The following is an 18142-nucleotide window of genomic DNA, read 5'->3' on the forward strand; positions in this document are numbered from 1 at the left end:
GTTGCACACTCTGGGTCCATGGGCATGGCTGCTACCTGCATCACTTGTACCACTGAGTGTATTAACCTGATAAAGCAGGGTACCATGCAGGGCAGGAATATGATTCCGGCTATTGAACACAATGCAAAAAATACGACCTTTTCCCCCCAAGTACTATCAAACAAATGGTCCCATCAGGATGCTTGGAGGATGGAGTTCCACTTTTGCACTGGAACGTGTCTACCCTTTTGATTTCAGTTGCCAAGCCTCTGATGGTCTCTTTAGTTCTTGTGCCACCTGCTTTATTTTATTCTCCGGGTCCACCCCCTCTTTATTTCTTGAGAAGCAGAATGTCCTATCATGTTGCAGACAGACCCTGTCATCCTGATCCTCTAAAAGGTCAAGGATAACTGGTTCATTTTCGAGGTACAATTTATTCTTATATTTCGAATTCCCTCCAACCCAATATGTCTTTCCACCCATCACACACATTCCCAATTGATTATTATCATAACACAGTGGTTTAGCCTGAAAATAAGCTACAAATACTGACTCCATTTTTCCCCCAACCCATAATGTGCGATTACGCTTATCACAGATAGGGACAGGTATTCGTTCAGCATTCCTCTTGCATATTTTGTGCTCTGACTGCCTGTTCTTAGGGGTCGCCCTTTTTAGATCACACTTTATTTTCTTACACTTCCCCTGTTGAGTGCCATTGATGGGACTATGTCCTCTTATCTTGTCCTGGCTGCAGTTCTCGGGGGTCGGGAATGTTGGAGCCCCCGATTCCCCTTGTCCCCTCTGGGCATTCTGTACGCATGGTACGTCCTTGCCGCCGGGGCCTCGTACATCCGTGCTGGGTAAGCAACCTGAATGTGTACTAATTTTGAGGCCCATTGCTAGGCTCAGGATCATCAGGACCCCCACTATGAAAACTCCTCTATCTCTGCCTTCACCCAACTGGGTTGCAACCAGCGGCGGGGTAAACCATATTCTCAGCAGCAGGAGTAGTTGTCTGTGGTGTTGTACCTGGCCCGAGCTGCATCCCTCCGTTTAAAGATGCCCCACCTTGATAGTTTAACTGAGTCTGCGCTGCAGGGTACTTTGTTTAATCTCTGGCACTCAGCAGAAATGATCTGAGCTTTTGACCTTAGTTTTCCCTTCACCCCATTTTGGAATAGGTGAAACCACACTAAGGAATCAACTTCAAGTATACCCAGACTAGTGGTGAGCCCTAAAACACGGCTAGTCAGGCACTGTTCTTCCTCCTGGCATTTATAACACAAACCCTTTGGGTTTGTATTGCTGTATCTGTAGTTAAGAGGACAAAAGAAAGCAAAACAGAACAAGAGCCTTCCTAATGAGGTGACAAAGGAGCCTCTCTCCAAGTTTGGATGAGCACCTTGTCCCTGGGTTGCACTTTATGTATGGAAAAACCAAAGGGGGTACTTTGTGTTATTATTCTCTGCTTTCACAATTCCTGCAGATTCTTGTTCATGGACATGTGGTACGGCTGGATCTGTCCATCTTCTACCCTCGGGTGCCCCACCAGCATGCCGTGTTCATAGGGCATCCCATATAGCATTTTAAAGGGTGACAGCCCAGTCTCAGAATGAGACAGGGTCCAAATATGTAACAGGACTAAGGGGAGGCATTTTAACTAGGACATTTTGTTTCCAAAATCAATTTAACCAATTGAGCTTTTAGTGTTTAATTCATTCTCTCGACTTGCCTGATTAACTTTTTGGCAAATCATACACCCTTACACCTCTTGTTTCACCAATTCATAAATCCCCTTACACTCGAAGAATCTCAGGAATTGCTCTGTCAGGGCCTGAGCTCTCCAGTGTGTCTGTTGATGTAGTCTCCTTAGGATTTTTCTGGTATAATCTTTAGACAATAGCTCCCTCCCACTGGGCAATTTCCACTTACCTCCTTCTAGCTGGCCTCCTATTTTTTCGTCCCCCTCAGTTTCTTTTGGGGAAGGATGTGGGGGATATTTCCAGACCTTCCCTTCTTTGATTCCCGGGGTACTTACCTCCAGTAAAGCCGCGCTTTTAGCTTCTTTGTCTGCTAAGTTATTTCCTTGGGCCCTAAACTGCATTCCTGTTTGTGCCCTTTCACATGGACTATGGCAATTGCTTCTGGCCCTCTAATGGCCTTTAAAATTTGCCTGATTATTTTTTCATGCACTAGCCCTCGCCCCCGAGTGTTAAGTAGCCCTCTTTCTTCCCAAATTTTTCCAAAAGTGTGTACCACTGCAAATGCATATTTTGAATCTGTGAAGATCGTTCCCCTTTTCCCCTTTAATTTCTGTAAAGCTCTTAAATACTGCATACAGTTCACAAGTTTGTGCTGACTATGTGGCATTCAGGGGTTCTGATTCTATTACTTCACCCAGGGGAGGGGAAACGGAGGCGGCGCCAATAAGGATAGGACAGAGGCGGGGAAAACACCCCAGGAAAGCAGGAGACCCCGGGGACAGGGATGGGGATGGGAAAGGTGGGGGGGGAGGGGGGGGGTTACAGGAGAAATTACAATTCCCCACAGGTAGCCAGCCCAGAGATGGGTCATTCCTCAAGGTGATCCAGGGAACACCTAGATGATGAATATGTGATAAATATCTAAGATTCAGATAGCCAGAGTCATCAAGTGATACATCTCAATGCGGATTCCAGGGAACTCAATCATGGATGTACATCACTCCCCGGACATGGTTTTGTTCAGTTCACGGCAGAGAAAAAGACTCCACATAAATAGGTAAAATTCTGAAAGGAAGAAAATGGAACTCTGCCCCGGGCAGAGTAAACTGTATAAAAAGCAATCTAACAGGATGGTCGGCGTGAACATAGGAGACCTTATGCTTTAAAAGTCGGACCTGTGTTTCACCCAGTGCTGATCCCGGACTCGGCACTGTTTTTTATCTCAGACCTAATCTAAGTTGTGAGATAAACATCTATTTTTATTAATTATGAAATTTGGCTTGATCATTTTTACCTGTAACAACTTGTTTCAGCAAAGGCCTCCATGCTAAAGTAAGGAAATGTTGAAGTAGCTGTGATCCCATGAGAAGTTTGAACAGAGAAAAAGAACAGAGTGGTAAGACCCTGTACCCTCAGGGAGAGAAGACCTCAGTTCCCAGAGATGAAAATTATTTCAGAAAGAGATGAAGAGAACCTTTGCTCTTAAACAGCTCATCTTTAATACCCCATAAGCTGACATGGCCCATAAACACAGCTGTGGGAAAGGCTGTGAAAAAATGGGAGAGACTGTACAATTGCAGATTTTTCCAGGCAGCTGCTATTCGTGGAAATGAAAAGCCATGAGAGAACTGTTTTCTTGTGGAGAAGTCTCCATAACATTAACATGAGGAACTTTTCTCCCTAAGTGAAGTGAAGAAAGACTATTCTAGAGGTGGTAAACTGACTGAAAATTTTAGATGTTGCTTCTTTACATTGTCAGGTTGTATGGAGAGGAAAAGTGTTCTGACAGTTCTGATCCTTATTACTCTTTCTTTTAGTTGCTGTTAATAAACTTTTCTTCAAAACCTTTTAAAGTTTTGAGCCTACTTTGCCGTTCTCCTAATCCTATCTCACAGCAAGAAATGAGTAAGTGTATGCTAGTGAGTGCACTGGTAATTAGCCAACACTGAACCCACACACTAATTAATGCATTGATGGAGAAATCTCAAATTGGTGAACAAAGACAACTACACAAACTTCCTCATGAACTGCCCCAGACAGGAAGGAAATCAAGGCAGAGCCGTGGTTTGTCAGGACTTGCTTGATCCCAATGAGCCCCATGGTGCATTTGGAGCTGAGCCCTGGAATCTCAGGGCCTGCGAGGAGATAGCACAAACCATTCCAGGAGTCCAAGTCAGAAGAAAACCCCAAAATGTCTCAAAACATAAATGGGTCCTACTGAGGTCCAGCCCAATGCAGGCTCCTCATGGACTCCTTGGAGGGGAGAAGTGGAGGCCAGGATGGCACAAAAACCTCTCAGAGACTCAAAATGGCACAAAACCCGCTCACTTTGGAAAGGAAATTCTAATGTACCTTAGAAAAGTTGAGTATCTCAAAGCATTATTGAGCCCCACTGAGTGTCAGTACAAAGCTCTCAAGGGACTCATTAAAGCAGATAATTGGGGCCATGATTGCACAAACCTCCCACAGAGTCTGTATCAAAAGGGAAACACCAAGTACCTTAAAAGAACTGCAGTACCTTGAAGCATTAATGAGCCCCACTGAGTGTTGTTCCTGACAACAGAGACTAATTCCAGCAGATAATTGCAGGCCATGATTGCACAAACCTCTCAGGACTCCAAGGCAAAAGCCCAAGTCCTTTGAAGAACCTGCCGTCCCTGGGAGCATGAAGGAGGGCCCAGGGCCATTCCTGACCAAGGCTCCCCAGGGCCTCTTCCCAGCAGCTCCCTGAGGCCAGGAGTGCAGGGAGGCAGAGGCTCTGTGTAGGCAGCTCAGCTGCTGAGCAGAGCCTGGGCTGGCTGGAGGCAGCAGAAAGGCCAAGGCCTGAGCCCCAGCCCCAGGGAAGGCAGATCCTGTCCCTCCCCGCCTGCTCAGGGCTCTGCCGGGAGCACTGGCATAGGGAGGGATGCTGAGGGCAGGACAAGGGATGACAGTGCCCAGCCTGGCTGGGGCTGTGCCAGGAGGCCCCAGTGCCTCAGGACAAGGTGTCTCCTCCTCACAGCCCTTGGTGGCAAGACGCTGCTGTGCCCCAGGGCACCAAGGCCTGGCTTCTCCTGGCCACTGCCAGCCTTGCCAGGGCCCTTGGCCATGTCCAGCACAGCTTGTCCTGCGCTGTCCCACAGCTGCTGCTGTGTCCCTGCAGGCTGCACACTCCCATCTCGCTGCCCCCCGGGCCTTGCCCTGCCATATCCAGCCCTGCCCTGCCCCTGCCATGCCCAGGGCATGTCTGCAATTCCCCCAGGCAATGGGTGGGGATGGGCAAGTGTTCCTGAGGGCACAGGGAGGGGACAGCTGGGCTGGACTGACCCAAGGGATCTCCCATTCCATGCAATGTCATGGTCAGCAATAAACTGAGGGAAAGGAAGGGTATAGGGCTGCCAGGGAGGGCTGTGGATATTTTTTACCAAGACATTTCTCATACAAAACACAAAGTACGTGTTCTTTATCCCTTCCTGCCAGGAGGTGGCTGGACATTGTCTGCTGATGGGAATCATCAATAGAGGATTGATCTCATTTGTTGTTTCTTTGCTTCCACCTGTGGCCTTTGCCTTTTGAGGCCCTTGCTGAGGAGGGTGTAGAAGCCCAGAAGATCAGGACCTGGTTTGCATGTCCCAAACATCAAAAACTGGATGGCTGTGGGACCAACCAAGGATTGGTAAGAACAGCCAAGACTTCTTGGCAATAACACATTTTGAGGAAGAACAGGCTGTGTCTGCAGAAGGGGCAATGTAGATAAAGGCAGAACTTTTCCAGGACAAACATCCTTGCTCTGGCTCCTGGGCATAAGCACGACATGGCCCAAGTGCAGGAATGAGAAGTGGGCATGGACTGTGGGGGGATCAAGACCACCAAAGACCCCCTAAGCCTCCGAGCCATTTAGAGAAAGGTTCAGCAGAACAAACAGCACATGATAAGTCATTTGCACAGAAAGTGAGACACTTATCGCCAGGGCAGGAAAAAGTGATCGGTGAAGAGGTCCTCCCACCAAGCCCAGGCACATTTGTGCCCCAGCACCCTGGACATCCCATTGGCTGGATCAATGCTGGAACCAGGACTGGGGATCTCTTCTTCTCTCTCTCTTGTTTTCTCTCTGCTCCTCTGATTCACGTCTGTCTCTGTCTCTCTTGTCTCTGTCTCTCCTCTCTTTCACCTTTCCTCTTCTGCCTTTGTACAAAACCTACTGACAAGGCCTTTTATAGCTCAGGGACTGACATCCCAATTTCTATGCTAAATGCATAATGAATTAATAAAACTTTATAGGCCTTTGTGGACTCTCTGAGCTTTTTAATTTCTTTCAGCCACAAGCATCTACAAAACTTGGGTGTTTCCTTTGCCTTAAGTTTGGGAGATCACAGAGAGAGAGGGAGAAAGAGGCCCCTGATGGCCTCACACATTTAACCCGCCAGTGTCGTTTTGCTCAGCTTTTCTCTAGCAGGCAGCATTAACCAGATGCAGCTGCGCAAGGGTTTCCAGAAATTTGGCATCATCCACAAAGGACTTGGAAGTGCATTTTGTCCCATGGCACAGGGAATATATGAATATTCCATTGTAGTCAAGGGCTGGTCACTGCGGGATGTTACCCAGGCGTGGCTGCCAAGAGGACTCTGTTCCATGAACAACATTTGACCCTCATTGTTCAGCCAAATTCCCACTCACCCCATGTTCCATTCCTTCAGCCCATCTTTCTCCTATCTGGCTCGGAGGAGAGCCAGCAGACCATGTCACAGACCCTGCTAAGGTCTGGGCAAACAACATCCCCTTCTTTTCCCTGCCACGTGTGTTCTGCAGTCCCTGCCTTGTGCTGCCAGTGCCTGGAATGGCTGCAGGAGGATTTGCCACATCCCCTTCCCTGCTGAGCCTGACCAGTCTGTGACTGTCCCCATCCCCTCCCTGCCCTGTTTGCAGACTGGTTCTATGTGTGCCCTTCCCAAGTGGGAATGGCTCTGGCCATTCCAGGGGCTTTGAGAGAGGTCTCACCATGACACTGCCCAGCCTTCTCAACATCCCTGACACCAAAGGCCTCTGCCACATCCCTCAGTTCCAGGTCAGTGCCCAGGGCACAGCACAGCCCTGTCCAGGTCCTCAGGGTGCTTCAGAAGGGAGGCAGCTGTGACTTCTCCCTGCACACCCACCACTCTCATGTCCCTCTGGGCAGTCCGTGGCTGTCCTGAGCATTTCCCCTGGAGCCTCCCTGCCCTGGATGTTTCTCTCCATGCAGCCCTCAGCACATTGCAGCAAAGAATTCAGGTGGTTTCCCAGGGGATGTTACTCTCCGAGCTGTGAGAAGCGACATTCACTTTTAAGGATTTTAAAGGTTTACTAAAAACTTTAACAAAATACAACAAAGGACTGAATAAGGAAAAAGGACGGTGCAATGCTGGGAGTTTGCAACCCTGCATGAGCTCATCTATAAATTGGCTGCTCCGCTTTTTGTACCCCTGGGGGTTGCCTCAGGCAGCCCTGGCCCCTCCCAAGGTCTGTCAGTGGACTCTTCTTTGCCTTTCATCCCTGGAGGTTTCTTTCTTGCCATTTGATTGGAGATGAGGTGTTGTCATGCTGCACTTCCTAGTCACAAGCTTGCCCTTTTCTCAAATGTTTTATGAAAAGGCACCGGTACACACCCTCCTTCCTCAGGCCTGGACTACTAAGGCCCTCTCTTGGCAACTGCATGGGCTGGGGAAGATGGACTATGGGGAGAACAGAGGACATCTAAACAACAAATCACAATAACACAACTATAAGTCAATATACTTTCCTTAACAAACATATAATATTTATCTCTGAATTGAGAGAGCCAACCATTGCAATAGGCATTTATAACAGAGTGAAGTGGCCTCAAGGCACTGTTTGTGCCACTGGAATTGTGCCACCCCCAAGTGCTGATGATGGTTGTGATAGTAAAAGGGTTTTAAAATCATGGGGATTGAGGGTTAAAAGGAAAATTAAGCTTAGTAAGCCCTGAAAAAAAAAATACCCTAGGTACATATAGGCCTTGTACCTTGCTAGAACTGCACCTGTGTAGCTAGTACATGATAAATGATATACTTGTTAGATGTGATGATTGTTTAGTAATTAAATATAATTACTGTTTAATTGTAAGAATAATCATGAGAAAGTGTGGTCAGGGGCCTCAGAAAGATCACGAGAAACCCATGCTTGAATAAAGTCAATGTATACAATAGAACAATATAAGTTTAATAATTAATATGTAAGTTATATAACGATAGAATACAAAATACGTCCAGCTCAAAAGTCATGTCGGAATCATATTTGGGTCTGTAACCCTGATTCCCAGAGCTCTCAATAAAAGCACCTGCTTATAATCATATCCCGTGATTATGTGTGTTCCTAAACGCTAACACTCTGTTCTATGGTCCTTATCAAGTCCCCCTTTTTCTTGAGACAAACTTCCGTATGGGGAACTAGTTTCTTAATACCTATATTTCATTTTGCAGCAAAGGAAAACTTTGTTTTCTAACATGTTTTCTAACATGTCTTCTTCTGCACTCTCGTTGGCTAAATGTTTCCCCAATTCCAGTTTGGTCTTATCCACTTGGTGTGCTCTGCAATGTCTGATGGCAACTTCCTCTGGTTTCTGGATACTTTCAAGTAAACCCAAGATTTGTTCTCCATTTTTGATCGGAGCTTTGATATGTCAAAAGGTCTCTTTCTTTCCAGAAGTCCCATGTGCATGTACCACTCCAAAGGCATATTCTGAATAAGTTCAAATGTAAACTCCTTTTCCTCTACTCAGTTCCAAAGCTCAAGTGACTGAAATTAGTTCTACTTTCTGGGCTGAAACATCAGAGGGGAGTGCCCCCAGTTCCATTATATTGGCTTGTGGAGTCACTGCGTATCCAGATATTTGGACAGGAAGGTTAGGGGCTTGGTGCTCTGACAGACCAGCTGCTCCTGCTGCCTGCTCTGCCTTTGGCATCTGCTCTGCTGAGGGTATGGCAGCTGCAGCAGGATTTCCTGTGGGAAGAGGTATCACTTTTGACATAGCCCTCGGACTCCAGGGGCCCGTGGCTGTGCCCTCCAGCACAGGGGTGTCACCCACACCGGGGCACGAGGGGAAGGTGAAGGGCATTAGAAGGGAGAGAAACCAGCATCTAGGGACTATGTGAGGGAAATAACAATTTATTTCCTTTTCCTTGGATAAAGAATTGCACGAGCCCTGCTAGAGCTGCTAGGGGATTGGCCTCTTGCTGAGGCCCCTCCTCTTTTTGGGACACCATGTTCCCTCCGGGCAAGGGGCCCCTGTTCCAGCCAGGAGGAGAGGTGCTGTGCCTTCTACCCTGGGCAGAGGGACCTGCTGCTGTCACCACCTCTTGCCACAGGTCCTCCTGATACTGGTCCTGCCCTGCAGGGATGGGCACAGGTGGGGAATGGCAGTGAAACCCAGGGCAGGCACTTTAACATTGACTGCTCTCAATGAGTTGTCGAGAAAATACAGTTTTACTTTTTCTGCCAACCAAGGCTGTCAGTGTTTTTGTGTTTGTATTAATGAGAAAGGTTAGGGTTAGGCTAGAGTGTGGGTTTAGGGCTAGGTTAGAGTGTGGGTTTAGGCTTAGGGTTAGGTTAGAGTGTAGGTTTGTGGTTTAATGGAGAGCAAAGTGGTGTCTGAATTAAATTGATTTAAATTTTTTCTTTCATGATGTTTTGTCTGTGAAAAGTCTGAAAATCAAGGACATCTTTTTGGAACATGCTATCTTTGCCCTTGATACTAGCTGAGTGATCCTTCAAAACTAAGTGAAAGCATGAACTCTTTTGGCCATTTTTTAGAGGGAGAAAAAAACAAACCCAGACCTGTTTTCTAAATCCTCGGAAAATCTGACTTATCCAAAAAAACATTATTAGGAATGTATCGATTTTCTGTTCATCATTCATTCAGACACCTGTGAAACCAGATCAGTAATGCTCTTTTTAATGATTTAACACAGCTGATTGCCATTAAATCACTTGAAATTATGGCCTCAACTTTCAATGATATTTTGAAAATGAGAATTTCCATTTCAGGGAGGAACAGAATGCATTTGCACAGTTCCATTATGGGTGGATTTTTTTTCAACACACAGATTCTCTCATTTCCCCTTCTTTAGCCTTAAGCATTAAAGTCAATCATCTGCTTTGGAAATGCAACTCACATGTAACTCTTTCTACTATTTTGCTTACCTTATTTTAAAGGCTGAAAATATTCAGTTGTAATTTGCTTTATAGAATTCTTTGTCACTGTGGGACTGGAAAAAGATCACAGAAATTTCTCCCATCATAGATTTTAAAATATTTTAAAATGTTATTATAAAGATTATTTATCAATATTTAATTTTTGCTTTCTGTGTAACTTTATTAAAACTGTACTTTAAAACAAGCATTACCTAGCAGGCTTTCAGTTCAATTACAGCAATCCCTCCCATCAGAGGGGGGGACAGAAGAAGGACTGAGGCATTAATCCAAACTCACCTCCCCCCCAACAGGGGCTGGCCCGCTGCAGGATGGTGCAGGGCCATTGGGGGAGGGGACGGGCTGGCAATGAAACGTGGGCGGAAGAGAAGGGTTACGGCAGGACAATGGGGTCCCTGTAGCGTGGCCAGTGTCATCTTGGGAGGGGGTGCTGGGTGCACTGCATCTCGCCCGGGGAGGCACGGCCAATGCCACCCCTAAGGGAGGATAACAGTGTCTGGCAGGGCGCTTGGGGCGGCTCGGCCGCTGCCATCCCCAAGGGAGAAGGTTTGGGGAATCTGCAGGGAAAAAGGAAGGGGGGGCTTCGCAGAAGCCGAGAGGGAAATCTACAGGAGAGGGGCCCAATGCGGCTGGAAGCCGACGAAATGCGTGGATGTGAAGGGCCTCTCTTAGCATGTTAACAATTCTCCCATAGCTGACCTGTCACCGTTTACAATTCTGTCCCATTGGTGTCCTTTCGACCCCCCCCTGCCCCCATAGCCTAGAATAGGGAGGAGAGGGTAGAAAAGGCAGCTTTCCGAGAAAGAGAAGGAGCTTTCCAGTATGAGTTACCCCAAAAAAGACCAAGCGAGTTTGCGTCCTCATCGGAAAAGAAAAAGATTCCTGGCTGCCAGGGACATGCAAGCCTACAGCCCCCGTCTGGGCGTGGACAGTGGTTAAAACTCAAAAGAAAAAAAAAGGTAGCCCAGCCAGGAATACAACCCTGCTCAGACCCACTTACCCTCCAGGCTCGGGCGGTGAAATGTCTATCTGTTTCCTCGGTGATGGAAAATCACGCCGAACTGAGGACGTTTTCTTTTGCGGTTTGGCTCTTCTAGAAGCCTGGGTGTTCCTGCTAACCAGGGCTCATCCCTGAAACCCTGGTTTCGGCCACTGTCAGCCTCTAGTAGTCTCTATGCATGTGTGGTCGCCTGATGCACCGTTCTCGGGGCTCAGGCTCAACCGCGAGCCACTGCCAAACCTCCCTCTTCTGTCTTTGGGTAAGCCTGCCCCTGCAAACCCCTGAAGCCTGGCAACCCTGCGTCGCGGCTCTGCTGCTGGCGGGGGCAGAGAGCGCAGCGGCGCAGACAGAAGAGTGTCCAGAAGCTTCAGTTTTGTTTTCCGCCCGGCGAATCAGCTCCATGTAGTGTGGGGCAGAGCTCTCAGGATGGCAGCCTTCCTCTCTCCCTCTTTCACAAGATGAAGGAAAGAACCTTCCTCTGCTACCATTTGTTGCCTTGCAAAGCCAGACTGGGTGGGTGCCGGCCACCGCGCGAGAGGAGTGGGGGGAGTCGGCCGCCACTTTCCCCTGGGCTCTGCAGGCTCAGTCTCAGCGCAGGGACAGACAGATGGCAGACACGAGACTCGAGTGCATACACGTGTTTATTGTGGGTGCGTGCTTCCCGAGATAACCGGGGCACCGGCAGGGTATCTGATATATCCCCCGAACTGGGGGAGGGGGCGGAAACGGAACCGTGGCCAATGAGGATAAGGCGGGGGTGGGGAAACCTCCCCAAGAAAGCAGGAGACCCCGGGGATGGGGCGGGGATGGGAAAGGCGGGGGGGTGGGGGGGGTGGAGGGAGCAGACCGCGTGGCGAGGGGAAGGGGGAAGGCAGGGTCGCAGCACAAAAGGGCACCGCATGGTGGTGGGGGCTGGGAGGAGAAGGAATGGAGGGGGAAAGAAAAAAAATTACAACTCCCACACTGGTGTGTGCCTCAAATGAGGATATACTTACCCACGTGCTTGACCTAACGACCAGTGCGGTGATTGCTGCAGGGTTTGAGCTCCAGGCAAAGATTCAACAGATGCCACCCTGGAAGTACCTGGGTCTTGAAGTAGGAAAGAAGACCATTGTGCCTCAGAAATTTGCTTTCAAAAATAGTGTCCGTACCTTGGCAGATGTTCAACAACTGTGCGGGTCCTTAAACTGGGTAGGACTGTGGCTGGGTATTACCACCAAAGACCTAGCCCCCTTTTTCAATTTGTTGGAAGGGGGAGAGGGGCCTAGTTCCACCCGGACCCTTACCCAGGAGGCAAGCGCTCTTCTAGAGAAAGTTCAGGAACAGATAACTGCCAGGCAGGCCCACCGCTACCAACCGGGCCTGCCCTTTAGGTTTATCATATTAGGGAAACTGCCACACCTACATGGGGTGGTCTTTCAATGGGACCAAAATATCAAGGGAAAGAACCAGGGCAAAAGGGACCCTCTCCTGATCATAGAGTGGGTTTTCCTCAGCCATCACTGGTCCAAAAGAATGACAAAGCCACAAGAACTGGTGGCCGAACTTATCCGCAAAGCACGCATGCGGATCCGGGAGTTAGCAGGATGCGATTTTTACATCATTCATATAACCGTACAATTGAATACGGGCCAAATGACAAAAGCAATGTCAGAGCACCTGCTTCAGGCGAACGAAACACTGCAGTTTGCATTGGACAGCTACGCTGGCCAGATTTCACTCCATTGGACGGCCCACAAAATTTTCAATTTGGACATCCAATTTTCATTATTGTGAAAGAGTGTTTAGAGTAGAACCCCATTTGAAGCTCTGACCATTTTTACAGATGCATCCAGGACATCCCACGAGTCAGTAATGACTTGGAAAGATCCTCAAACTCAGCTGTGGGAGGCAGATGTTGGTGAGGTAGAATGATTGCCTCATGTAGCTGAGTTGGCCGCTGTTGTCAGCGCATTTGAAAAGTTCCCCGAACCATTTAATTTGGTTACTGATTCGGCATATGTAGCTGGTGTAGTGCCCTAAGCCGAAGATGCAGTACTGCAGGAGGTATCTAACATTGCACTTTATGAATTGCTCTCCAAATTAGTTGATATTGCCTCCCACCAAGAGCAACCTTTTTATGTAATGCATGTCAGGTTGCACACAGACCTGCCGGGGTTCATCGTGGAGGGCAATCGTCGAGCTGATGCCCTGGCTGCACCAGACCAGATGGCCCCACTCCCTGATGTGTTCGAGCAGGCAAACATAAGCCATCAGATGTTCCATCAAAATGCACCCGGCCTTGTACGGCAATTTCACCTGACCCCCGAACAGGCTCAAGCCATTGTGGCAACATGTTTCGCATGTCAAAAACATCAAACGCCGGTGCTGAGCGCTGGGGCAAAACCCCGAGGATTACACAGTTGTGAGGTGTGGCAGATGGATATCACCAAAATCTCTTCATTTGGCAGACTCAAAAAAATACATGTTTCTGTGGACACCTTCTCTGGCACAGTCTATGCCTCAGCCCACACAGGGGAGAGGGCACTTGACACAAAAAAACATCTTATACAAGCCTTCTCCACGTTGGGGGTCCCCAAGGTCATTAAGACGGACAACAGACCCGCATACACATCCAGGGAGTTCCAGAGCTTCCTGCAGCAATGGGGAGTGGAACATAAGACCGGCATCCCCCAATCCCCTATGGGCCAAGCTGTGGTTGAGAGGACCCACCAGAGTCTAAAAAGAATTTTACTTCACCAGCAACAGACAATGAAGGGGGAAGCCCCTCAAATCCATCTTGCCAAGGCGTTGTTTACATTGAACTTTCTAAATTGTGCTTTTGAAATCCTGAATCCCCCCATCATTAGGCACTTTAAAGACAATCACCAGTTGGAGTTGAAAGAAAAACCCCCAGTCCTCATCAAGGACCCGGAGACCTGGATGACACAATGTTCCTACCACCTGGTCACTTGGGGGAGGGGGTACGTCTGGGTATCCACCCCCTCAGGGTTAAAATGGGTCCTGTCTAGATGGGTCTGGCCTTACATCCCCAAAGTCACCAAAGAAAACACTGTCCGGCAAGTCCAGGATGTCTGTTGGAGGAGGAGGAGATGCAGGACCAATTCCATTTAAGATACCCCTGTTAATATCTTTTTATTTTGTTGCAGCTCAGACCTCATGGCCACACGCTCTATTAAAATGCTAGTTTGGCTTGTCACCGTGCTCTGCATCTTAAAAGAAGGAGACTGGAGACTGGCTTGGGAACATTTTAGCTGGCTGGGGATTCTCAGGATGGGTGAGCTCAATTGTCAAAACAGGACTTCTAGTCTTACTTATTTTTATTCTTATTTTAATTGTTTTTGGTGTCATCCGGCACATGATATCTCAGTTGATAGCCAAGGCAACAGACATCCCAAGCATCAACCATGTTGCAGCTCCATCAGCTTCTGATCTAGAAGATGAAGTTCCACCAGTCCCAGATCCTGAAGATGCATCATGGACTGAAACAGGGCCTATCCGCCAGCCTTGGTTTGCAGGCACCTACCCTGAAACTGAGTTTCTCCCCTGTATGGAGGTTAACCCCGTTTGAAAGACTGAGTTTTCTTACTCGTTCATTTGTATCTGAAAAAAGGGGGAGATGTTGTACTGTGTTATTGAGTTTGTTCAGTTTGTTCAGTGGTTTAGTCCTGTACCCCCGGTAAGTGGTCCTGCCCTCCCTTGCCTACTCCCATCCCTATGTCAATCCTCCTTTCCCTCCTCCACTGAAATGTTGCCCTTCTGAGGACCCTGCCCCTGGACCTGCCCATCACTTGGCAGCCCTTCCTTTCTTTCTGGAAGGTTCTACCCAGAACATCGAGTGATAGGCTGGACAGCCAGGTCTCCTCCTACCCTCTTTCCCCATTGGTGTTCCCTCATGTATGTCACCCTGATATCCACACCCCTGTTTGATCTCATTGGCCCACGTAGGGCCATCCCCTGGTTACACTCACTGTTATAAGCCTGTGCAAAAGGCTGCTCGAGGCTTTTGCAGGCAGTTTACCCTCCAAGATGGGAAGCTCTTCTGAGCTGCCCAATAAAGTTGGATTACAAACCCCTGCAAGAGACGAGTCCTTGCCTTTCTCATTGTTGCCAAGGTCTCCCTGGGGCTCAGGAAATCTGAACCCAAAACTGCTGTCCTTACCTCCCGAGGATTGGGAAGGTGGCCAGTGCTGACCTCGGTGTCCAGCTGAGCTGGGCAAACATTTTCCAGGACAGACACCGTGGCAGTGGTGGATCAGAGAGAAAAGCCAAAGGTGACGGACTGAACTTGACTGTAGGAGAGGGATGGCTCAGCAGAGGACCTGGGGACCTGTGGTGCCAGCCAGTGACCGGCCACACGGACACAGCAGGAAGGCCCCAGACTGTAACACTTCAGCTGGGAGGGTATAAAAGCCAAGAGGTTCTTTGTTCAGGGTTCCCCAGAGGCACCAGCTCAAACTGCCACTGTTCCAGCACAATAAAATTGTTTTAAGGATCCAGAGGTCCGACACTCTGCTATGGAGGACATTCCACATTTCCAATCTTTTGGGCACTTAGGACCTTCTAATTTTGCATTGCACCCAAGAAAAATAAACCCCCAAATGTGCACAAATCACTCCTTTAGCTTTTCCTCCTGTTATTTTAATCTTTTATATTGTTATCTGCTATCTTGTCCTCATCTTTCCAAAATTCCTGTGCCTATTTAAGTCCAGCCTGGGATGGTGCACACATTTTGTTTAGTTCTGCAGCGATTTATCCCCAGCAATCCTGCTGACCACACCCATTTCAATGTTGCAAAAACCGAACTCTGGGCTGCAGTATGTGAATCACGCTCTGGTGTGTGAGATGGCAGGGCACCAGAGCAGGCACTGAAGAAGGGACGTTCCGTAGGTTGGTGAAGTCACTACCAGAACTCAGTCTAGCTCTCAGAACTCCGGCGCCACACCAGGAGTGGGGAACTGCCTCGCTATGGGCATTTACCAGAGGCAGAACCTTTAGAGCCACTTGCTCTAAGGTGCCAGACACAAGCCACCACAGGGACCGGGCAGAGGAGAGAGGAGGCAGCTCTCCGTCTTGAGGTTCCACAAGAAAGAGTTTATTTCAGGTGAAGAGAGCAGAAACAGAGAGCCCACGGCACTCCTGTGCAAGATACAAGTCAGGGGGTGCATACAAACAGCTCACCAAGAGGGAATCCTCAGGGGAGGAGTGAGGGGATCACATCCAGTGTCTGGAGCCCATTGGGGTAGGAGGGTGGAGAGGATGGGTCACACGGGCCAGTGGGGCCTTGAGGAATTGGGGCATCCCAAAAAGGTGTTGCAATCAGGGATTGTCCCGATGGGAAAGTGCCAGGGAAGGTTCGGGGACCAAGGGGCTGGGTTGCTATGACAGGCAGGGAAAGAGCTGGAACAAGGGGCGGGGAATGGCATGGGGGTCAGCTTTGAGGGAGGGTAAAAGCCAGGGGTGAACAAACTCGGGGAGAACATGGGGGTACAACAGAACGAAGCACCTAAGAAGGAAACAGTAAATGAAATTTGTACTGCAACAATCAAGAGCATCTGCAGGGACACAGTCTGACCAGCAATGTCAGCAGGCAAAATAAAGGTTTTGCTGAGCAATGGCCCTTGGATGAAGCAAAACATTTACACTCAGGGCAGTCCATTTGTACAGAAAGGGGTACACTCTGGGGTACAGCTAAGGCCATGAGGTCCCAGCAGGCACTGGGGTCGCAGCAGGCTGAGGTCACAGCAGGCTCTGAGGTCACAGAGGTCCCAGAGCTCCGTGGTTGCAGAGCACCACAACGCCCGAGCAGGCAGTCCTTGAGCACAACTGCTGCGGCAGCAGCGGCGGTGGCAGCAGTGGTGCTGACATTGGGACAGCGGTGTCAGGACAGTGGTGGCAGCAAGAGCGGCGGGACTGGCACAGGGCAAGGCACCATGGCCCTTGCTCTGCGCCTCCTCCTCCTGCTCCTCCTGGCCGTGGCCCTGCCTGCCTGGGCTGCCCAGGCTGCTCCATTGCAAGCGCGGGGAGCAGGTGAGCCGGCAGCCTGGCTCCCCTTTCCCAGGACAGCGCTCCCTGCTCCCCGGGGAAGCGCTGGGGATGGTTTTCCCCTGGGGTTTAGGGAGGGTTTCCTCTGTGGGAGGGAGTGAAATCCCGTGCTCCAGCTGCCCTCCCAGGGATGTGGCACAGGGCCTACCAAAGTGTGGAGACCGGCCAAGAGACAGCCCAGAGCTGCCCAGGCCCCTGTGCAGCTTTGGCCTTGTCCTTTCACATCTGGCTCCCATGGCCTTCCCTGAGCCCCTTGCAGTGCCAAGTTCCCACAGACAGAGGGGGATGCCAGCACACAAGGAACTGGTTCTCATCTGTGCTCCCTTCTAGATGAGCATGCTAGGAAGGCTTCTCCAGCAGCTTGGCTCCATGAAGATTTCCAGCCTCTTAAGACTCGTGCAGGTATATTGATAATGTTCCTAAAAGAATAATCACTGACAACCTGGCAGGAACCAGCTGGCAGAAGCTTCTGTGGCTATTGAGTTGCAGGTGCGTCTGCAGGGAGGACATTTCAGGCTCCTTTCCTGGTTGCTGAACACAAGTCCGTCTCCCATCGCAGGGGTGAGTAGTGTGTCCCCGATGACACCACAGGCTGAGCCATGGTTTTGTGGGATCCATCCATCTGAAATGCAAATACTCCTCTTAAGGTCCTCTGAGAGGGAGAAACAAATCTACAGGAAACAGTAAGGCTCTAGAGACATCCAAACATGTGGAGAAGATGCTGAGTGATCTGGGGAGACGCCATGGTGGGTGCATTCCCCTCCCCCTTCCCCTGGAACTCAGCAGCTGGGGGCTTTCCCTGCACATCTGGACAGGCCATGCCTAGCACAGCAGGAAGGGATCCATGGCAGCCTCGCTGCCCCGCTGCTGCTCTCATGGCCTGCAGGGCTGTTTCCCAGCCTGGGCTGGCTGCAGCTTCTCCCCAGCCTCTGCAGGAAGGCATTTGGCACCAGCTGACAGGGAGCCCGAACTGCAACATGGCTCATGCACACCCTGAGATCCCCTGCAATTTCCCAGTCACTGAGCGCATCTGGAGGGGCAGATGTTTGAAGGAGGGTGGGCCCTGCAGCAGCCCCAGTAACCTGGTCTTTATCCTGAATCTCATCCATGACTGAGACAAGCTTTGCCTCCTGAAGATGCCACCTTCCTGCTGGGGAACAGCCCAAATGATCCAGCTGTCCCTTTTCCTTTCCCCAGAGATGGAAGGAGAGGCTGTGCTGAAGGCTGA

At 49.5% G+C, this 18142-nt stretch overlaps 1 protein-coding gene across 1 annotated transcript in view; it reads left to right on the plus strand.

Moving 5' to 3' along the window:
* Positions 1-14227: 14227 nt before the first annotated feature.
* LOC115492667 (uncharacterized) overlaps positions 14228-18142 on the plus strand; it is a 45043-nt gene continuing 41128 nt past the window's right edge. Inside the window, exon 1 of the mRNA XM_072920539.1 lies at positions 14228-14417. Coding sequence (XP_072776640.1) covers positions 14228-14417 — 190 coding nt within the window. The remainder of the gene's footprint in view (positions 14418-18142) is intronic.

Source organism: Taeniopygia guttata, chromosome 32 (genome assembly GCF_048771995.1).
Source record: "Taeniopygia guttata chromosome 32, bTaeGut7.mat, whole genome shotgun sequence".
In the NCBI taxonomy this organism is placed as follows: Eukaryota; Metazoa; Chordata; class Aves; order Passeriformes; family Estrildidae; genus Taeniopygia; species Taeniopygia guttata.